The 17,013-nt window shown below is 43.1% G+C and overlaps 1 protein-coding gene across 2 annotated transcripts; it reads left to right on the top strand.

Annotated features, from left to right (window-relative positions):
- The first annotated feature begins 7,152 nt into the window (after window positions 1-7,152).
- Window positions 7,153-15,372, top strand: BIRC7 (baculoviral IAP repeat containing 7). Of its 2 annotated transcripts, XM_066330852.1 has the most exons (8): window positions 7,153-7,258; window positions 9,523-10,051; window positions 11,040-11,139; window positions 11,737-11,818; window positions 11,906-11,951; window positions 12,856-13,074; window positions 13,949-14,014; window positions 14,512-15,372. In XM_066330852.1, the coding sequence occupies exons 1-8, from the start codon at window positions 7,223-7,225 to the stop codon at window positions 14,712-14,714; spliced, it is 1,281 nt and encodes a 426-aa protein (XP_066186949.1). In that variant the 5' UTR covers window positions 7,153-7,222; the 3' UTR covers window positions 14,715-15,372. The 2 variants fall into 2 exon arrangements, with proteins under 2 accessions (XP_066186949.1, XP_066186950.1); XM_066330853.1 differs by lacking the exon at window positions 12,856-13,074.
- Window positions 15,373-17,013: the final 1,641 nt, after the last annotated feature.

The raw sequence follows: 17,013 nt of genomic DNA, 5'->3' as shown, positions 1-17,013 counted from the left end.
CTGCATGCCACATCCATTCCACCACCCATTCCAGTGTCTAATCACTCTTCCTGTGTTGGAATTCCTCTTCATGTCCAGCCTAAACTTCCCCAGGTGCAGCTTAAGACTCATCTCCTATTGACAACAAGGATCTTTAAAGACCAACTCCTGTCCCGGCGCAGGCCACCCCTAACAATCCCACCATGTGTCAGAGCACTGTCCAGATCTCCTGGAGCTCCCCTCCTCAGGCTCAAGCCATGATCCCTTTCCTGGGGAGTCAGGAATCTGAACTGTTCCAGTCCAACCAAGAGCTTTTCCCTGTTTTCCCTCACACCAGCCCACAGTTGCCCTGGCTGGGATGCCCTGGCAGAGGATCACACCCAGTCTGACCACTGGCAGCAGCCACCCTCAACATGGGTTTTTATCAGATTAATTTTTTTTTTTTTTTTTTTGCCTTCCAGCTATTTTGCAGAAGCTGGGTGGAATTTGGGCCCCTTAGCTCAGTTTTTGTTGATTTCATCAGGCCCACAGTTTTAAGTCCCGCAATTTACAAAGTCTTGTAACATCTCCATGCTAATTTTTGGGGGTAAATTCAGGTCCTTGTGAAATACACTAAACAACACAATCATGTTTTCCTTTAGATGCAGTTAAAACCAGAGACTTCTCTGCATTCACATGTTTGGAAACTGCTAGTTGGAGTTTGTACTTACCATTCAAATAAAATATCTGAAATGAGGAGTCCACTTTTGTACTTTTTCTGATCAGACATCCAGAGATAAGGAAGAAAGAGTGGTGCTTTAATCCTCAGCACCTGGACATGCTTTGCATTCTCTGTTTGAATTAAGTAGCAAGAAATAATTGGTATTTTCCTAGAATCCCAGAATGGTTTGGGTTGGAAGACACCTCAGAGATCATCTTGTTCCAATCCCAGCCGTGGGCAGGGACACCTCCCACTATCTCAAGTTTCTCCAAGCCTTGTCCAACGTGGCCTGCTCCAATTCTGTTTGCCTTTGGTGTAATTATGCAGCAAGTCAGTAAATCCCTGCTGTGGGCAGTCCCTGAGCGAGCTGGAAAGGCTGTCCAAAGAACAGAGCTTCAAACCACAGGACAAAGAACACCTGATCAGCGTGGCCAGAGAGAGGAAGGTGTGTGGAAGGAGAAGGGAAAGGCTGGATGCCTGGGTGCTGGGCACTGCTCCGAAGTCCATGTGATTGTGTATGTTCACATCTCGATATAGAAACGATGTGACTATGAATCATCCTCGCCAGGAGAGCATGTGGGCAGAATGTTAGAGCTCTCTGTGCTTCAGCATCCCAACGTACAGGGGACTGCTCATGGGCTGTACCTGTTAGATTAGACCCAAAGGCAGCATGTCACATATCTACACACATGTACACATCTAAGTTTTTGTGGGAATATTTTTTTTCCTGTCGCATTTGGAAAATCAAAAATTTTTTTTTCCTAGTAATGCTGAGAACAATCTCGTCTATCTGTTGAGAAGTGCATAGTCTTTTAGAAATAAAACCAGTAAGATGAAAGTGAAAGATATGGATAAGGTAATATGCATATTTTTATATATATTATATAACTTAACATACTCTTGGAGTGTAACACTGTAGCCCAGGGGAAACACAGGGTTTGGTTTTGTCTTAGTTGAATGAAAAGGGTTCTTCTAGTTTAAAAAAATAGTTGTACTTACCTTTTTCTTCCTTGGCTAATGCTCTGAAATCTCAGGAGAGTTCATAAGCAAGCTACAACATACTTTTGTTGGTGTTTTTATTATTTGTTTTTAATTCAGGCTTTATAGGAATTTTATGCAGCCCTCTATGTTATAAGCATGGAAGAAAACAAAATATTTCCATAATGGAATCATCTCCCTCCTGCACCTTACACCCCTGCAGAATGTTCCCAAACCATGGATCCAGCATCCACTTCCATCATTTTAGGGTGAAAAATAAAAGCAGACACACAGAGAAATTGTATCTGTTCTCCTCTCCTGTTTCTCATGTCACTGACACGCTGTTTGTGAAAACATGAGGAGGGAAATCATATGCAAAGAGTGTGGCCTGTGAACAGATCCCATCTGACATCAGCATCACACATGCTGTTCCCTGCAAGACAACTTCCTTGGAAAGCTGTGGCAAGGAGCTCAACGGAGCAACAGCTGAGCACAGGGACTCTCCCCTACCTCCCTCTTGATCTTCATCCTTGGCAACTCCTTGCTGCTGTACCTGGGGTTTCCATTCAATTGTAAGGTCAGTCTGTCTTTGGTTACTTTGTTGTGCATTTTTCCCTTCAGCTCTTTGCATCGACTTCACGTTCCTCTGTTGTCTTTTCTTCCTTGTCTTTCAATCTTGCTATTGATTATTGATGCAAGGACAAAATAAACTCATTCCAGGCCAATTTGCATGGAGGAAAGCAGATGATTGTAGTGTGAATGGCTTAAGAATAGATCTCTCTGCCTGTTGCCCAAGCAATGTTCAGGCAGCCAGGCACATTCTCTGCAATAAAAACAGTCCAAACTCTAGTAGGATTTAATTGGAAAATCAGATGTTCTATGACTCTTGATGGCTGATTTTCTGCCAATTATAAAAAGTTGGACGAGCTCTGTTGGAATCACAATACTGTGTGAATCACACAATACCTGACAAATCCTTCTTTACAGGTGATTTAATGGCTGAACGATGGACATGTGGCCACAATCAGTAAGAATCTCTTCTGAGGAGCTGTTAGTTTTATATGTGAATAATTTGGAGTTACAATGCCACTCAGTTGACATTAGGCTCCAGGTCTTTTGTTCCTGTACCTCCTGGCTTGGAGTAGATAAAGGGAATAGAGCCCAGATGTGAGGCTCCTCCATGTCAGAATCAGAAGGAATTGGGAAATGATCAAAGTCAGTCAGAGGGAGAGGAAGAAGCACAATTCATCTTTGGGGAAACTTACCAGGTGCTACTTAGGAAGGAAAAAGCACAGGATTATAATTTATACTTTCCATATTCACTGTGGGAATGTACTTATCCCTACAGTTCTCTCCTCAAGTTTTAATTTGTATTCCCAATCCCTGTGCTGCTGCTCAGGCCTCTAAACACTCTGTGTGCTCTTTGCATTGTTGGATTGTTGATCTGCTGAAAACTGAAAATAGTTCACTCAATTTGCAGCAGCAGTGAAATTTTACAGATTTTTTTCAAGTATTCAGAATTTAATGGGAAACAAAACAAAACAAAACAAAACAGACAACAAGTAGTGTATGGGGTTTGGGGTTGTTCTTTATTTCATTTTTTCCCCCTTTATTTCATTTTTTTCCCCCTCATCCCCTTGTCAGCAAGGACAAGAAGGGCTAGAAAACTAAACAAAGAGAAAAAATGACCCTTGAAAAAGAAACTCATATTTTTTAGCTCCAATAGACATTTAGAAAAATAAAAGAGAAGCTATTTTCTACAAACACTTTCCTTTGAAAAAGAAGCGAACAGTGGTCAGTCCACTCTTCAAAAGGAGAAATATTTTTTTATTATAGGCTGGACACTGAAACCCCGAAGTTTTTTAGATTTTAAGGCCAGTTCCTCTACTGATTTTTGAGTATCTGCTGTGCTTTGCAGATTTTCCTTTTCATATGTACTGTGTTCTGTTCTGTGGGCTGGGATATTAATAGGATTTGATTTGAAGCACTTTCATGAATCACGTTGCAAGCTACATTTAGCTATTCCTAACTATTACAATACCCAAAGTTTTGAGGCAATCAAATGCCATGGTAGTGGAGGCCAGGGGAAAGAATTAGGGCAAGAGATGAAAAGATTTGAATCCCTAGGAAATCACAAAACAGGTATTTGTTACTCACCTGTGCATTAGTTCCAGCAGTCTCTCTGTGTATGTGTACTTTTTACAAGAGCATGCAGTGATAGAATAAGGGAGAACAGCTTTAAACTAAAACAGGAGAGGTTTAGGTTTGATATTAGGAAGAAGTTCTTTACTCAGATGGTGGTGAGGTGCTGGCACAGGCTGCCCAGAGTAGCTGTCCCATCCTTGGAAGTGTCCAAGGCCAGGCTGGATGGGGCTTGGAGAAACCTGGTCTAATGGAAGGTTATGATCTAATGCCCATGGCAGGGGTTGCAATGAGATAAACTTTAATGTCCTTTCCAACCCAAAGCATTCTGGGATTCTATGATTTAGTTCATAGCAACATTTTCCAAGCTTCTTGAATGAATGCTTGTTAATGTGTGGAGAAATAAACCGTTTATTATTAATGTGTTAAATTTCTTTTCTTTTTTATTATTGAAAAGTCCACTGAGGGAAGTGCAGAGAGGAAGCTGTTGATGGCAGAGAAGATCCCTGTAGATGTATAGCAGAACTTGTTATGGGAAAAGAAAAACTTGAGCTGCATGAAACAGCAAAGTGACACTTCTGAGCTTTGCCCTGCCCTGAGGAAATGGCTCTGTGTTTGTCTCAGGGGTGAGCAGTCACTTTTCAGTGTGTCTTGTCACTATTCACTGAGTTGGATCCTGTTTCCTGTCCACAGTGGATTTGTTTTATGGATGCCGTGGAGCTCTGTGTGTGCTTTGGTCCCTCAGGGCTGCCCTGGGAGGCAGCTGAGCAGATGAGCTCCCTCACGGGTGTTCCTGTGGCAGGAGCTCCCCAGAGAGCAGCAGTGCAGGTGCTGTGCTGCAGAACCAGACCAGCAGCCCCTTCAGTGGGAAGGAACGGGGAGGACAATAGCAAGAGGCAGCCAGAAGAGAAAGGAGAGGCCCTAAATGGAGAAACAGCAGCAGTCATCTGTGTCTAGGGCTTTAGGTGCAATGATTTTGTCTACTCTGCTTCAGGCTGCAAAGCAGTTATATCACAGGGTCTGAATGTTTTATTCTGCAAAATGGATCCACGTCCTAATAGTGGCTAACGCCTGAGCAAATGGGAATGGGAACTGTGCCATAAATTTGCTTGGTATCCAGTCTCTTCACACATCAGTTGCAGTGGCAAGCTATGGTACCTCCTTTTGTGTTCCAGCCTCTTCATTCTTCACCAATGCCAACTGATAAGTTTTTTTCCTCCTGTTATAAAAGCCTTTATTCTCAGTAAACTCTTAATTTATTGATGAAAGCACTATAGTGTTCCTCGAGCTAAGCCACACAGAACAGCTTCAGCCCCTTACAGCTGTGTAGCACCTTGAGGGTAAAGATGCTGAATTCTGCTGGACTTTTTCCAGGGGCTCCAGTCACTTCAATGCTTTCAAGCTCTTCATTATGCTGTCTCCAGATACACTCTGACCCTTTTATTTATTGATTGTTTTCCTTCCAAATCAGGTTGATAATAGCAAGGAGATTTTTGATTGATTATGTTTATATTACTTTCTTCATTGAGGGTTTCCAACCACTGTCTAGTGATGGCACTGTTGATCATTGTCACTGATCTGTCCTGGACTCCTGATTGATGTTTACTGATTCCCACATTTGTTTATCACTAGCTCATGACACTCCTCATTTTAAGAAGCATTTGTAAGTTCAGTAGGCGATCTTAATGCTCTGAAAAGGAACTGAAAATGTATGACTTGCTAAAAAAGATCAGCTTAAGTTGCATACATCGGATTACTGAATATGTTATTTGCTTTCCTAATTTTGGTGCCCTAAAATAAAACCTTATCATTTATACACGGTGACTTGTTTTTACTTGCTCTCAGCACCATACTTGGTGTCATTTCATCTTCTTCTGCTACAGTCATCTCATTGGTCCTCCTCAGCTTTCCTCTGTCGGTGGAATGTTCCCCCCAAAACCACATAAGTGTATCCCCACAGATAATCAACCTTAAACCGTCCTGAAGTTTTTATGATGGAAGAATGTTGTGTATAAAAGGGAAAAAAAACCAAAACAACCATTACCAGAAATAGACCAATGTTGTTAATTAACTTAAAAGCTGCTTTTGAGCTCCTCTGAGATTTCCACAGTTTTTCCCTCTTTAAGAATCAGGCTTGGGCTTCCCCTAAAACAGGTGGAATTATGCACTACTTTGAGAAGCCAGGTTGTTTTAAGCAGTAGAAAATGAGGTCATTGCTTGTAAAATGCTTCATAAAATCAGAATTATCAATCACTCTTATTGATTAACAGGTGATTTGCTACAACCCATCAGCAGACCCCAAACAGCCTCAGCTGGAGGGATTTTGTTAACTGTCTCTTAGATTTTTAGGATGCATTCTTCAAAAATCAGCATAGACTTAGAAAGGACAGGATCCATGGAGTGGAAGATAATGTGCAATTATCTGCATATGTATTTTATTACAGAGGAATTCATTAAGGACAAACCTCCCCGGCACATTTTCTTGTTACAGGATTCTGTAAATGTCATATAAAAGCACTGCCCTCTACTGCTCAGGGACTTTCATTAACGAGTATTTAATTAGCAAAAACCCAACACTGTTCTTTTTAATGAGAATGATTGTGTGGGCTTGTCTGTAAAAAAAAAAAAAAAAAAAAAAAAAAAAAAAAAAAAAAAAAAAGAACTCTGGATTACTTTATTTAAAAAATGATAATTTATCATTTCTAAGAAACATGAACCACCCATTCTTATGTTTACATGGAGAGCTGATATTTTGTCAAGAGTTTAGAAGAAGCTTTATGCATCTTCTCAGGTTGTGGTAAAGGGAAAATACATTTTTAAGTAATTGCACCTTTCAAAACTGTCCTTAAATTCTTCCATTTTGTAGAATTGTGACCACAGGAAGGCAAAGAAATAGGAGGATTTCAAGTTGTGAAGATGCAATTGTAGAAAAAGCCTTGATCCCCAATGTAAAGGCAATGCAATCTGTTCAAGCTGTCTGAGGACAATTCTTCTTGCTATTTATCTGCTAATTGTACAATATATTTTCTTAATAAATGGAAGGTGCAAAACACACGTGAAAACAAGCTGAAAAGGAGGCAGAAACACTCTAAATAGAGACACAACAAAATAGGGGGGTGACAGCCATTATATCATAGGAGTCAGGGCATTAGACTAAATTTTAACAAGATCTGTTATTTCCTGGAAAAAGTTTGAGCTTAACTTCATACCTTTGCCTTGTGACTCCTTTTTATAAAGACGAAATTCGGAGTGGTCAGCCAATGGAGAACTTCAGCCCATCCCAACCAATTGGGGGCAACTAAGCATTACAAATGGCCTCTGAGGCAGGTGGGGTTACTTACTCCTTGGCAGTGCTTCTGCTTTGGGAGAGACACCTGAGGAGAGTTTTGTGTGAAGTTTGAGGTGTTGAGAGAGTTTTAAATCATGGAAGCTTTCTGGGGTTTGGTTAGCATGTTTCAGGTAAAGTTTTTTTTGTTTTTTTGGTTTTTTTTTTAATAGTTGTGGGATTTTTTGTGCTAATTGTCAGTATGAACTGTAATGTTGCTTTGGCTTTGTATTGCTCTGTAAGTAATGGGTTGTGGGAGAATGTTGGTTTTTAGTGGTGTAAAGCTGTTTAAAATTTTAATTTGATTCAGGGAGCATTGTTAGCAGAATTAATGAATCTTCTGCAGAGTGTATGAATATGCAGGTAAACCATAATGGGCTTCCTAATAAGCAAAAGATAAATATATTTGTTCTGTTGTGTTGTACCTCTTATTATAATGTCTTTTGTGGAAGAAATAATTTTCTTTGTGCAGATATAAAGCAAAAAGCAGTGAAACTTGCTCTCAAGTGCTTTCTGGGTGGGGGAAGGCTAAGATAACCTGGTCATCATCTCTGAAACCTGAAATTTGTTGTGGCTTAAGAGTTACAGCTTTTGCTTTGTTAAGGCTCAAAAGCAGAGCAGCAGAGATTGTGGATGAACAAGCGTCTGTGTTCTGGGAGCAGAATCTGCTGTCAAGGCAAACAATCTGCCTCTCCTCAGTTTGCTTAGCTTGCACATTCTGCTGGCCATCACTGGCTAATGGCCTCAGAGCTTTCTTTCTCTATGCACTTCTCCTTATACCAGGGACATAGCTCTCAAGCAGCTTCTTTACTGCATTAAATAAAGCATAGTTCCTGAAAGGGATTTTTAGAGCCTTTTCTTCCAGCCCTCGTTTCTGTCCCTGTCACTATAGAAGGAAATTCTGGTTGTAATGAACTTTCTCTTCTTTACTACCTTCTGTTATAGGAGGCATGTGGTTTGAGGAAGTTGGATTTTTAAAATCTCACTGAATGCATAATACCTGTGGAGGACAACTGTGGGTTTTGTGACTAAAATTACCTGTAAGCTTTTTTTCTTCCCTAAATATGTTGCAGCTCTTAATTAAGAGAAGTATTTCTTTTGAGATGCTACAGGCCTGAGTGTCTCTTAAGCCTCCTCAGAGCTTCTGTGATGGTGTTTGCTGCAGAGTAGCTGCTGCATCTCTGGTCTCCACTTGTTTGTATTTAACTGTGCACTGCTGTAGTTATCTGTAACTTTAATGTGCTGTACCAGCCTCGAAAAATTGTAGCTTTTAAAGGTGTATATTTATTTTTTTTCCCATGAGTTACCATTTTCTGGTGATGTTTTGGGGTCTGTGCACTAATAAAGCTTAGCCCTGGTAATTGGTAGATAGGAAGTTGCACTTCTTTGGGTTGAACTCACCTATTGAGTTGGGAGGGGAAGGTATTTTAAGTGTCCTTAATTAAAAAAAAAAAAAGGGGGGAGGAGGGAGTTAATTGCATCTTTCACTTAGTTACACTGTGTAGGGTCTTTGCTCCAAAGGAATTAAATTTTTCCTGATTCGCAGTTTTGTTACTGTAGGTGCTTTTGTAAGTGTCTTTGCCAGCCATAGGGAAAGTGTTGGAAGTAGTGGCTGAGTTGCAGCTCAGCTTATTTACCCAGGGAAGGGCTGTTCGCTTAAGCAGGATGAGAGTTTGGACAATCAGGCACTTGGTAACTTCTTTAATCTCACTCTTCCTCTTGCACAGAAGTAGCCCAGACAGAGTATGACAAAACCCAGAAAATCCTTGATTTAAGGGCACCACCTCATAGAAACTGCACCTAATTATTTTAGGCTGTGGCTTGTAAAAGTTCGCTTTTACAGAGCTATTTCTAGATAATCACTGCTTAATAATCGTGACAATAAAGACATGAGAAATGTGGTGTTTTGTGTGGTGTTCGGCTGTAAACGGGAGATTGAGACATTATTTGTTTTGGTGTGGCTGTTCTCTGTTTTGTTATGGCACGCCTGCTTTGGGGAATAAAAAGCTGAGCCTTTCTAATGCTAGTTTAAAGGCTTAGCAACATGGCTGGGGATTTAGCTTGCAGATCAGATGCCAAAGGTTGGCTTGGTTCAGCCTGGGGGGCAGCGCAGGTTTTGCCCTCCCCTCTCCGTTCCATCTTCCCTGCAAATTGGCAGAGGGCCTTGGAAAGCGCTGGGCTCTTCCCGTCAGTGAGGGCTCAGCAAAAGCTCAACAGCAGAGCCCAGAAACACCAGCTCCGTGACTGGGCTGCCATTCCCAAACAAGCTGGGCTTTGTTGAGAGCAGGAGCTTTCTGGAATGCGCACGGGGCCGAGGAATAATAGGGCGGGGTGAGCGCTGCCCGGCAGCCGCTGGGGATGCAGCTGACTGCTCCGGGCTCTCCATCCTCTCTTTCAGAGCACGGCCATGGGGGATGCAGCACCAGCGAGGCAGCCTGAGCCCAGGGCTGCTCGCTGCCAGCTCTTTGATCCCAGCATGAGGAGCGTGGCCAGGAGGATGAGGACGTTCCTGCTGTGGCCCCGCACCGCCCCTGTGTCTGCCCGGGACCTGGCAGAGGCTGGATTTTTCTACGTGGGTCCCAGGGATGAAGTGCAGTGTTTCTGCTGCGGTGGTGTCCTGAAGGATTGGAGACCTGGTGATTGCCCCATAATAGAGCACCTGAATTTCTTCCCTTCCTGTAAATACCTCCGTGGCAAGGATGTTGGGAAAGAGGAGATGCTGTCCCTGCAGGAGATCTTTGACACTGTGGATGGGCAGTTCCTGAGTGTCCTGCAGGGGATAGTCAGTGAGGACACAGCCCTGCCCAATGAGCCAGAGTACCCCGAGATGGTGGCAGAGGAGATGAGACTGTCTACATTTGAGAACTGGCCGCAAAATTCCATCATGCATCCAGAGCAGCTGGCTAGAGCAGGGTTCTTCTACACAGGTAGGTACCCTGGGGAAGTGTCCTTAACTCTGATTCAAAGTAACTTTTGAAGGCTTCACTGTTTTATTGCTCTTAGAAATACATGTGTGTATTGTAGTTAAAAACCACATCCTTCCTCTTGCCTGTGCTGGTTCTCTTGCTGCTTGTGCAGAATTTGTTTCAACATTTAACTCTTTTTGGGTACTGAGGGGTCCACTAGTAAATACCTCCTTGCCAGCAGGAGAGGAAAAGATGATGTCTTTGAAACAGATGATTTACTGACAAAGAAATGTGTGCTTGAAGATCCATTGAATGTATTTAGTCCTTGCACTTCTAAAAGGACTTGAAGGGCTTGCTTGGTATGTCATGTTTTGGATAGGCTCTGTCTTGCACTGAAGCCTTTTCTTCTCAAAACCCCAAACTGAGTGACAGCTGTATGGAGTCAGCCCATCTGGCTGTTGCTGTGGCTTGTTTCTCTGAGGACTCTTCATCTGAAATACAGAGATCAGATGCTTTGTTGTTGTTGTTGTGGAAAATTGGCAATATTTCTCGTAGTCACATGCATGTGAATATCAATGTAGTGTTACTCTCTCTTTGAGAATGCTTTGCTGGTTAGGTAACAGGTTTGAAGAAATACTCCTCTCTGAATTGACCAGTCAGAAGTAGTATTGGCATGACGGCAGACTGTGGTTAGTGAGCAAAGTGTGTTCACAGGTAAAACTAGTTACAGCTCTGCTCTAAAGGCAGGCTGGGGGGTTGTGCATGGGAGCTCAGCTGCTGTTATCTTGTGACCCCCTTCTGGAATCATCTCAACCACCTGCAGCTCTGGGAGCTCAGACCGAGTTCCTGCCCCTGTACAATGTGCAGTGTGTTGGTGAATTGTCATGTGTTCATCTCTTCTGTCCAAAGCCTGTGTTTTGTGCTGAGTCTCACCCCAGGTTCTCACCCAGGGTTAGTGTAGGGCATGGAGTGTCTCAGGTGTCAAATAATCTCTTGATTTCCCTTTCAGGACGAGGAGATGTAGTGAGGTGTTTTTACTGTGATGGAGGTGTGAGGAGCTGGTCCTTCGGGGATGATCCTTGGAGGGAACATGCCAAGTGGTACCCAGAGTAAGTCAGTCTTGGTTAACAAATGCCCCTCATAGCAAGGCCAAAAGATAGGTCATGCATTTCACAATGATACTTTTCTTTCATAGGATAGAAATATTGATATCTCCTCACCTTAAAAGCAAAATAAAATGTTCAAGCTCAGGTGGAATGGTACAGTTCAGACCTGAGACTCTCTAATTTGACCTAGAGTTGAATTAAAGTAACTTTCTTCAGCATCAAAAAAGAGCTTTCATTACTCCTGCTCTGAGGTACAAGAAGAAGTGTATTGTAAGCCTTGGGTTCCTGCAGCAGTTCTTGTTGCTTTCCTGTGAACTGCTCTCATCACAGTTCCTGTGGTCTAGTCTAAAGCATATTACAACTGAGCTCATCTTGGGCCAAAATGAAGAACTGAATCCCCCTGAATGAAGGGGGAGGGATCATGATCCTTTTACTGTCAACCTTTGTGCAAGAGGTGGGCAGGTGAAACACCCAATACCCTGTCTTTAATGGATATAGCCGTTTGGTCATTGCTCATAAAACCCTTTGCTTCTACATTTCAAACTGCTGCTTTCACTTGGGAAATCCTGTATTAATGTGTTTAAACTTTTCTGCTCATAGGTGTGAATTTGTACTGCACTCAAGGGGGAGAGAATTTGTTAGCAGCGTTCAGGAGACCTTTTCTACCACCCTGCTGGCTCCAGTGAGTCACGAATATTTTGTGTGCAGTGGATTAGGGTTGGTAGATGGGAGAGTTTTGAACACCTGCTTCTTTTTGTATCATTTTCAGAGACATTCCTGGGATCAGACTGAGCAGGACTCCTCTCCTTCCCAAGGTCAGTGCTGTAGCTCCATGGTGTTTTATTTTCTGGTGAATGTAGTGTAATCTGAGTTCCACCAGCCCACCTCAGCTGCTCTGCCCTCTGTATACATGGTGCTTGTGAGATGTTTTGAGAATCTAGAAGCTGTTTCACTGTGGTTTTAGGAAATGGCTTTAGCTTAAGAAACAAAATTACTTGTTCTTGGGAAACCTCTTAGTCCAAGGCCAGACACAGTCAGTCTGGATAATCATGTGAGTTTTGAGTGCTTACCTAACTTACCTTTGACTTTTGCATGCTCTTCCTGTTGATGTCTGTCTGTAAAGGCCTTCACTATGACAATTTAAACATGCTTGATAAAAAAACAGAACAGTAGAGGGTCTAGATGTTCATGAAAATGTTGATCCTGGGGTTTTTCCCCTTTTATCACTTGCTCCCAGAAATGTAAGTACATGAAATTTGGCTCCCATAAGCTTAAGCAAGACTTGAGCCTTTGAAGAGACTGCCAGCTGAATTTCCTACTTCTGTTGTTCCTGATGAATGGTTGAAGTAGGAGAGGCTTCAACTGGGGTGTTCCACTTGATGTTCATGAAAGCAGTTCTGAGGCTTCTGTTCTGGGATGTTACAGCAGAGATAAGGATTCTGGACTGATGCCAAACACAGGAGACTCTTCACTGATAAAGTGAAATAAAACATTTAAAATAAGTGTCTGGGCTTTGATGAAATTTGCTTTGATTAATTTTTTTGTGAATTATGATTTGAAGTAAAAAATAAATGTGGAAGTTAATCTAGCTATATGGATAGCTTGAGGATCATTCTAGGATCTGTTAATGCCATTTTATGTAGAACACCTTCAAGGAATGGCACACCCTTTGCCCAAAGCTGTGCCTTTTTGATAAAGTACCTGTTCACTGCTTTACAGATCCTCTGAGGAACTGGGAATTGCTGGCTCATCCTTCTGAGGCTCAGAGTCTCATAGTGCAGAATGTCCTGCAGATGGGCTTTGACCCCACTTGGGTGGCAAACCTGGTAGAGAATAAATTTTTGCTGACTGGGACTTTCTACCTGTGTGAGTCCGAGCTGATTTCAGAGCTGCTGCAGTCAGGCTGGGGGGCCAGCAGCAGTGCAGCAGGAAGCAGAGGTAGGCCTGACTCACTGCTGGGCTGGTGGGTGTTCAACCTCTTCCTCACTGCACCTGGAGCACTGCTGGGAGTGTCCTGAGGGTCTGCCTTCACTGTGCCCAGCTGGAACTGGGAGGGGCAATGCCCCCAAGCCTGCCTTTCCTTAGGGGGCTGAGCAGTGAGATTCTGATTTAAAGGAACCTGGAGAAGCTGTGGTTACTGGGTTATCAGTGGCTGAATCTGCCTGCACTGGGCTGTGGTGGGGATATCCTTGGTGTTTCCTGCTGCCCTCAGACCTGCACTAACCAGCAGCTCCATGATGTGCAAGCCTGTGCACAAATTCACAGCTGATCCAGGCAGTTGTCTGAAGCAAAGCTCTTTGGATGGCTGGTTGCTTCAAGCCTATTTAAAATTGGAATCAATAACTGGTTTAGAAATAGGCACAGTTCCTGTCTAGATAATATGTATCTTCCTTAGCTTTTGTCTTGTTATCTGTTTTGTGAAGTCCATTTGCCAAGTGAAGTTTACTTGAGGATGCAGTTCTAAAGCTCCTGCCTTCACAGCATGATCTGCCATTTCTGTAGCTAACATGGAAAAAAAAATCCACAAAACTGAAAATTTGATTAAATAGTAGCACAGGAGCTGGAATGATCAGCTGATGTGATAAACCAACTTTGAGGAGAGAGTGTGATGTGGACAGACAGGCCTTGGCAAGGAGGTGAACCTACATAGCCACTGGAGCACCACAGAGAACATCAGCCACGCCAGGCTGAGTTAAGAAGTTTTCAAACAAATCCTTCTGAGGTCCAGGGTGGTTCATCTTTTCCCACAGCACTGTTGGGAGAGGGATAAAGGAGACAGCATTGAATACCATCTTCTCTTCTGGTTATACAGGTGCTGTTCAGAGAGAGCCTGGAACATCAAGACAAGAAACACGATCTGTGCAGCAAAAGGAATCAGGTGCTCTGGGCTGGCAGTGGTGGGGAATTGAGCTTAAGCGTAACTGGGAGGAGTTCTAGAATAACAGTCTCAGTAGTCATTATACTAACTCATTTCTTTAATTTTGAAGGGGACTGTGTGTTTGAGTGGTACCTGAGCACAGGAACCTTTAGTCAGGGATTGGAGTGCCCCTGTGAAACAGCTGCTACCAAAAAAAAAAAAAAATCCAGTTATGGGGCTAATTTATGTACCACAGTAAATGCTGGTGATCTGTGTCCCTGCTCAGTCCAGCATGTGTAGATAAGATTAATCTTGTGTAGATAAGCCAGCCTACAATAGCTGTAGTTTTTCAGCTAAAAGGAAACTTGCCTGAGAGATACTTTTGCCACCTTCACAGTCTCTGAACAAAACAATGGGCAAGTGGCAATGTGACTTCCTAAGGTGTCACAAGTGGCACTCTGGAGCTGTGACAACACTAACAATTTGGGCTTTTGTTTTTTTCTTTTTTTTTGGTAAAGATGAGTCGCAGCTGAGCACAGAAGAACAGCTCCGCCGCCTGCAAGAGGAGAGGATGTGCAAAGTGTGCATGGACAAAGATGTGTCTGTTGTGTTTGTTCCCTGTGGCCACCTGGTAGCTTGTGAAGAATGTGCCCCCAATTTGAGGCTGTGTCCCATCTGCAGAGCTGTCATCAGGGGCAGTGTGAGAGCTTTCATGTCCTGAGCCATGATGCACCCAAAGGGAAAGATAAGTCTATACCTTTAAAGATTTCTCTTTCCTTATAGACAACTCTTTCACAACTCAGAAGAGGGAGAAAATAAGTAAATAGTTTGCTGGAGCAATCTTATTTGCAGGGTAGCTTGGCATAAGTGTAAAACTTCACTAAATGTGTCTCCCATGCACAGTGTTTCTCAAAGAACTGCTGGTTTGATCTATTCTTGCTTTAGGACTGCTCCAGGAAAACTCTGCTGGGTTCTGTTGGCCTCCAAAATGAGGCTTTTATTGACAGAGATTCTCCTTCTGCACTTTTTTGTGTTCTCAAGGGAATGTTTGCTCTCTCTGTTGAAATCAAAGACAGTTTTCAGCAGACTCTGGTTCTTTCTCACTCACTTAGCAGTTGTCTAGAGATTATATTGCTAGGGATTCTTTCAGGAAGTGTGATTGAAAATGGGAGTATTTTTTGTACAAAATTAATTCCACTGAGACTAGAATACTCAGCAGCAGTGTATTGTGGGGGAGGGACAATCTACCTTTTTCTCCCCTTTTTGCTGCTATTTTTTTCTCCCCTCTTTGTTGAATTTTCAACAACTGATGAAATGTTTCACTAATACTCAAATTTGCATAACTGAGTGGAAAAGCCTGGCCTGACTCTCTAAGCTCTCTGCTCTCAGCTGACTTCCCCAGGTGGAAGGCTCTTTGCTCAGGGTCACTGGATGGTCTCCTGGAAGCTTCTTATGGAGCTCTTCCCTTGCTGTTGGGTATTATCCTAGTAGAAAACAGCTCTGGAAACATACTTTGTTAGAATGTGTGTTTGCTGCCTAAATCGGTGATTCTTATTTAAAGTGGAATATTCTATCATGTAGCCAAAAAGAGTAAGTCTCATCCACATGCTCCCTTGTTAAGTGAAGGGGAAAAGTTTTTAAAAATAAACTGTTCTTTTTCATGGAATAAATTTTTTTCTTTGTTTAACTTAGAGCTCTGAGTGTCTGATTCGAGTACAATTCCCCACTGGGAGAGGGGTGTGGTGGTGTCCTAAGATGTTAAGAGTGGCATCAGGTTGTAAATCACATCTGTCCTTCAGTGCTACATGAGCATGAGTAAGAAAAGCAACTGTTCTTAGCATCCATTTCCTTTTGAATTTACTAGACAGCACTTGGGTCATAGAGGCTTAGAGTGCTTTGGCTTGGAAGGGACCTTAAAGCTTATCTCATTCCACACCCTGCCATGGGCAGGGACACCTTCCACTATCCCAGGGTGCTCCAAGCCCCATCCAACCTGGCCTTGGACACCTCCAGGGATGGGGCACCCACAGCTTCTCTGGGTGCCCTCTGCCAAAGCCTCATCACCCTCACAGGGAAGAATCTGGCTCCTCAAGATACTCTTCGATTGCAAAAGAAGGGATAAGGATGAAGGAGAGTAAGGATCTGATACATGAAACTGCAAATGCAGAATAATTCTGATCTGAACTCTTTGTAGAGTTTTGGTAGGTGGTTCTTTAGTATATTTGTGGCTCTGGAACTGCTTCTCTTTGGTTCCAGCTCTGGATACTAAATGGCTTAAGGGCTTGCCTATGAGTAACTTTACGGTGTCAGTTATCTGTGGATCACACGGGAGAGCAGCTGTCTTCATCCCTGCCTTCAGAAAATGGGAATATTAGTGCAGTTCTTGGCAAAGATGAGAGTAATTACAAACTGGGTGGTTTAAACTCTGCAGCTCTAGGAGGAATTGGTTGGGTCTCTGCCAGACAGCAGCTTTCCTAGAGAACAGTGTCACCACCATGCCAAATTAGGTGTTGTCTGGGTTCAAGAGATCATTGACTTTGTTTTGCCTCTATAAATACAGCAAAAACTTATAGTTTAAATAGCTGTGCTAATCTGAGAAGGGAAAACACCAGCTCAGTGCTGGAACAGTGTTATTTCCTCCCAAACTCACCTCAGTGTGACTGGAACCTAAGCGAGGCTGGACATGCACCAACTATTTCTGGGGCTGTTGGACATTGTGAAAATGGTGACTTTTCCACATCAGGAAAAGGGAGGAGCTGCTTTGTTTTCCTGTGGGGAAATGTCCCTTCAGAAACAGGTACCACGTTGTTCTTTGGCCAGAAGCTTCTCCAGCGCTGTCTGTCCCCAACAGAGGGCACTCCGAAACTGGAGATGGGGGAACCCAGCCCCTTCAGCTGCTCCGGGATCGGGATGGGATGGGGTGGGACGGAGTGGCAGTCCCTGCCCTCGCAGAGCAGCGTCACTGTGTCACCTTGTGGTACTCAGAGTGGGTCTAGCACAAGCAGACCACGAGAGGAGTT

The sequence above is a fragment of the Sylvia atricapilla genome, chromosome 16 (assembly GCF_009819655.1).
Source record: "Sylvia atricapilla isolate bSylAtr1 chromosome 16, bSylAtr1.pri, whole genome shotgun sequence".
Lineage (NCBI taxonomy): Eukaryota > Metazoa > Chordata > Aves > Passeriformes > Sylviidae > Sylvia > Sylvia atricapilla.
The sequence above is the reverse complement of the archived record's forward strand: the minus strand, read 5'-3'. Positions and strand labels throughout refer to the sequence as shown.

Bases quoted from the DNA above. Each gene is read 5' to 3' on its own strand.
- BIRC7 (XM_066330852.1), top strand. From the start codon at position 7,223: ATGGAAGCTTTCTGGGGTTTGGTTAGCATGTTTCAG. The intron at 11,819-11,905 runs GTGAGTCACGAA...TATCATTTTCAG, and splicing joins CTACCACCCTGCTGGCTCCA to AGACATTCCTGGGATCAGAC. The intron at 13,075-13,948 runs GTAGGCCTGACT...CTGGTTATACAG, and splicing joins CAGTGCAGCAGGAAGCAGAG to GTGCTGTTCAGAGAGAGCCT.